This window comes from Pteropus alecto, unplaced genomic scaffold (genome assembly GCF_000325575.1).
Source record: "Pteropus alecto unplaced genomic scaffold, ASM32557v1 scaffold160, whole genome shotgun sequence".
NCBI lineage: Eukaryota > Metazoa > Chordata > Mammalia > Chiroptera > Pteropodidae > Pteropus > Pteropus alecto.
The window spans coordinates 2,085,280-2,090,262 of record NW_006429864.1 but is presented as its reverse complement, the minus strand read 5'-3'; the positions used below and the strand labels follow the sequence as shown (position 1 = coordinate 2,090,262).

General features: G+C 56.1%; 2 protein-coding genes across 2 annotated transcripts in view; both read left to right on the top strand.

Moving 5' to 3' along the window:
- SUGP1 (SURP and G-patch domain containing 1) overlaps positions 1-847 on the top strand; it is a 28,395-nt gene extending 27,548 nt beyond the window's left edge. Inside the window, exons 13-14 of the mRNA XM_006904344.3 lie at positions 221-350; positions 646-847. Coding sequence (XP_006904406.1) covers positions 221-350; positions 646-672 — 157 coding nt within the window. The 3' untranslated portion in view covers positions 673-847. The remainder of the gene's footprint in view (positions 1-220; positions 351-645) is intronic.
- Positions 848-957: 110 nt separating this feature from the next.
- The window catches only part of TM6SF2 (transmembrane 6 superfamily member 2), a 9,183-nt gene continuing 5,157 nt past the window's right edge, over positions 958-4,983 (top strand). Inside the window, exon 1 of the mRNA XM_006904343.3 lies at positions 958-3,561. Coding sequence (XP_006904405.1) covers positions 3,467-3,561 — 95 coding nt within the window. The 5' untranslated portion in view covers positions 958-3,466. The remainder of the gene's footprint in view (positions 3,562-4,983) is intronic.

The window sequence follows — 4,983 nt, the reverse complement described above, 5'->3', positions numbered from 1 at the left end:
CGCCGTCTCTGCCCTCTTCCCGCCGTGTTGGCCATGTCCTGCATAGATATTCCTCAGCCCAGCACAGCCTGCATGACCCCCACAGCCCCATGTAGAGCTGTTGCTGCTGCTGAGCCCAAGCCAGTGGGCGAGGCCTCCCTGCCCCAGCTCAGGCCCCACACACCCTCTCGTGCTGGCACCAGCCTGCTCCCCTGCTCACATTCCCTTTCATCCCCTGCAGAGGCACCACCACAGTGGATGGCGCTGGCTTTGGCATTGACCGGCCAGCTGAGCTCTCCAAGGAGGACGATGAGTACGAGGCTTTCCGCAAGAGGATGATGTTGGCCTACCGCTTCCGGCCCAACCCCCTGGTGCGTGCACCCCTATCCCCCACATTGCTCTGGCTGGGTCACTGGTTCCTTGCAGTCCACGGTAGTGGGGTGGCAGCGCTAGTAACAGAAGTCCCTCCTTCCTCACTCTAGCTAGGCCAGGTCTCACCATCGACCCCCTCCACCATTCCACCTGCATTTGAGCCCCTCCTTCCTCCCTATAGCCTGCCTTACCATCTCAAGGATGTGAGCTCAGCTGCCCCTAGAAGGTTCTAGGTTGGAAGAACTGCCTTCTGACTTCAACATTAATCCCCTTTTATCTTTTTACCTCCTTCAGAACAACCCCAGACGGCCTTACTACTGAGTATTGTGCAGAAACACACAAACGTACTTTCCAGACCACAACTGAGCATTCTTGAACTGTAGAGTGTTACGGACTACGTTTCTGCCTGCCCTTCCCATTGTCTCGAGTGTTGTGGTGTGTATTAAAGTCCCAGTGCTTTCCCACTGTGGGAGCCTGGTCCTGCCATCCCCAGAAACCTTTCCTGTTCTTTAGCAGTTGTGCTGGGCCAGGCAGTTGAAGACAGGGTGCTATTGTGAAGGTTCTCCAGAGCCTGAGGAATCTCAGAACACCGTCTGGCCCTTTGCCCATGGAGTTTTTATTCTCCATTGGCATAGCATGGGTTGGAGTTGAGAACAGGGCCAGCCAGTGAGACCTGGCCACAGCTTGGCCAGGGAATATGTGGGGGGTCCTCCCAGCCTAGCACTGCACTGCAGGAAGTTCTTGAGCAGGGGTCTCCAGGCAGGGCCCATCCTTCCCTCAGGACACATCTGTGTTTCTCTCCTCCCCGGCAGTTGGCTGCTACAGGCCCCAAAACCCAGCCAGCCCCGGCCAGTGATGACTGCAGCCCAGGCTGCCCCACCTGCCCTGGGTCTCACCTCTGTGGTAGACACACTTCCCTGGGTCTTGTGCCTTTGGAGGACAGCTGTGTGCTAAGATTACATATGCCTCCTGGAGGATGGGAGGTGGGTGGGTGGCCCAAGCTAAGGTGTACGCTGAGAGCAGCTCCCCACATCTCCAGAGCCAGTGCCTCACATTTGTGCAGAAACACCTGGGGATCCAGCTGCAGCCATGCTTGGAGTATCAGGGCCTGAGAATCTGATGAGCCTACAACCTACCTGTCTGCTCCCACACGTGCATTAAGTGGGTCTGTTCAACCTCTGCATGCTCATGGGCTCTGAGGGCCTGAGCTGGATTTGGTGTCCCAGGATGGATACGGACGTGTTGGTGAACCCATAACAATCTGAGACTGATAAATGTTGCCAAGAGGAACCCGAACCTGTGGTGCAGGTGGCCTGGGCAGGGTCTCAGTGGGACCTCCAGGGAGTTGGGAGGATCTCAGCAGCAGAGTCCAGGCTGGGTGACATGCCACCATCTCCCCTCCATGGTACTGTACCCAGGCAGGATGAAGGTGGTACGTGCCAGGATCCCAAGCACAGGTATAGTACACACCTTGACCTGGGCCACCTACCCACTTCCAGAGGTTACAGCGATGGGGACGCTGGGCTTCAGTCCCAGGCACCCCACCATCCAGGTTAGGGTTATCTCTCTATTGAATTCTGGCTGGGAGGCTGGCCAGACTCAGCCCGTGGACTTTACCCCCAAGGCAGAGGGAGAGTTGGAAGAGGAGGCCTCTAGATGCTGTGTGTATGTGCGTGTGCGTGCGTGCACGCAGGTGCCTCCCCACCACAGTACAAAGCCAGGCCCCTAGAAAGAGCTGGGCCAGATACCCTTGGTCCTGCCGGTGGCAGGGAGGGCTGCCTTGAGGAGGGGACATTAGGATCTAATTTAAAGGGTGAGGAAAAACAAGGAGAGTCCATCTTGTATACGGGAAAGAGACCTGTGAACTGTTGTCACTGCCAGCATTGGGAAGGTCAAGAAACCAGACTGGAGCTTCAGGTCAGCCCAGAGGAACCTGAATTTCACCCCAAAGGCAAAAGACATCTGGGGAAGGTTGTCAGGTCAGTGGCCAGAACATGTCACCCAGGCTCAGAGATAGGACCCACCTGGCATAGGGCCAAGGGGCTACATGGAGAAGGCACGAGGGTTTCAATCTTATTCCAACCCCAGACTGTCCCGCAACCCCTCCAGGCAGGAATCTTACCCTTTCGAGTAGCTGCAAGTACCATATGGGCGGAAATACGAAGCTGGTTTGTGGGCGTGACAAAGACAGCTGCCTCCTAATTCACCCTGCAGCCCCGTTATAGGTCCACCCTCCGCTTCACATCTCTCTCTGGACTTGGCCCAACCTCCAGACTGTTCAGAACCCTCTCGCGGCTCCCCGCCTCCCAGTCCCAGGCCTGAACTATTCTTGCCAGGAACACTACCAAACTCACCAAACTCTTCACACCCACCTAATCTCAGCGGTCTCATTGGCCCCCATCTCTCTGGCCCTGCTCACCTGAGCAGGAGTCCTGCCTCAGCTGTCCATAATATGTCCAGGTTACATGACAGGATCTCAGAGCACAGAATCAGAGTCCTTCAAGGCGCCGCAACCCAGGGCCGAGGCCGCCTGCCCTGAGATGGCCCCCAGGCTCAAAGCTTCACATTTGAACACGAGTTTAAATGTGCGACCCCCACATGAAAACTTAAATCCAAGTGCTCTGAAGGTAACTGCGCCCAAGCAGTGAGTGAGTTTCCTCCTTCAGCGCGCAAGGGCCACGCCTACTTGATCCTGGGGGAAGAGAAGACAAAAATGTGGTTGGGAGTCGAGGCTGGGACACCAGTGCCCTAGGATGAAGAAAGAAGAGCAGAACGAGGAGAACGAATTCCCTCAGAATGAAGTTGCCACTGGGGAAGCATCTGGAAGCATCCGAGGCGTCGTGTTCTATCCTTTAATAGAGAAACTGAGGTTGGCCGTAGGGGACCGCACTGAGTCCATTGAAGGCGTCGAGGGGGGAGGGGCCTCGGAGGCTCCGCAGGAACGCACAGGGCGGCCAAGGCTGTGGCAACACGACCAGGGCACAGAGTGGGTCGACCTTTGCTCGGGGCGGGGCCAGGCCCGTCTCTGGCAACCTCCCGCCCAGACTCGCTGCGGCGGCGGAGCCGAGCACCCTAGAGGTCGCGGGGTCCGTGCCACTGTCCGAGTGCCGCAGCTATGGACACCCCACCGCTGGCGGGCAAGATCGCGGCTTTGTCGCTTGGCGCCCTCCCAGTGTTCTATGCGCTCAACCACATCTCGGTGCTCTCGCAGTGCGTGCAGGGGGCCAGGGGACGCGGGGCTAGACTGGGGTGTGAGGTGGGGGCCGGAGAGAGGATGCGCATGCGCGGCGGACCTGGCTCTGGGAGAGCTCGGAGCCCCAGCCACTTCGGCATGGCAGGATGGGACTGGATCAGAACCCTCTAGCCAGAAGTCCTTAACCCACCAGCTGGGAGACTTTGTGCTGGGCGTAGGGGCGCCCCTGGGACGTTTGAGGCCTGGGGAGAAGGGTCGTTGAGAAGCAGAACCTCTCAAAGGACAGAGTTTTGGAGCGTTTCTGGGGTTTTTCCAGGAATGTGCCCAGCACAGGCTCCAAAGTATTTCCCCAGATGAGGCCTTGATGACCAGGCTCTTGCCACACACACGTTCTGCTGCACCGTCCCTACCAGCCAGTTCCTCTATCTCCTGTCTCAGGCCTGGGACTTTCTTTTGTTCAGGACTAGCTCACCTTGACCCTAGCTTCAGTTTCCCCCACATGTCTTGACCTCCCTATTCCTGTTTCCTAACCTTAGACCCTACTCCTGTGGATCCAGCTACTGGTACCCGGCATCAGCAAGCCCCTCACACTCCCAAACCCAGCTCGACCCAAGACATGGGGTAGAGGGAGTCTTGATTATGGGTTTGGTTCTTTGGGTACAAATTTCTGGCTCCATCTCCCTGGACCCTGAGTGCTCCAGGTTGCCTCTGGGAGCCTCAGGTTCTTCACTTAGTAATGAACGTAATCTTAGATCTCATCTCATAGTTCAGTTAAGGATTACAGATCGTGTGCAAAGACTCTAGTGTGGTCCCATCTGATTACTATAATTGTCATTGTTGGTCAGATGGGGCCAGAAATGGGGATCCTAGGGATCAGAGGGTACTCAGAGGAGGTAGGGTCTGGAGAGAGTAGGCAGGGAGAATGTGTGACCTTGGATAGGTCTGCCCTCTCTGTGCCTTGGTTTGCCAAGTGTTGAGGGGTTTCCCAAAGACCTGGCTTCTACTGTCTATGCAGCTAGTTGACCTGCCTTATCAGGTTGATGGGGACAGATCAGAGTAGTGATTGGGTGGAGTCAATGGAGGCATTTGGACTTTAGCCAGGAGAAGTCGGGAGCTTCACATAGTGAGGTGTACACATCTGAGCACTAGAGACTCTCTGGCAGGTGTGGGCGCTGGGTCCAGCCACAGACGGGTTCAGCGTTGTCTAATGAATGATTAAGCAAATTGAGTCAAATACATATCAGTAAGTGATGGAATAAATCATACAGTTGGAAGGGGCCTCTGTACCTGGCCCAAGTTGGGCAGTGATTCTTTCTGAGGAGTCAGAAAAGGCTTCCTGGAGGATGAGCAATGTAGATGGGTCATGAAGGATGAGTGGAAGTTTGCCAACTGGAAATGAGACTTCTGAAAGCAATTTCCAGGAGGAGAAAACAGCCAGG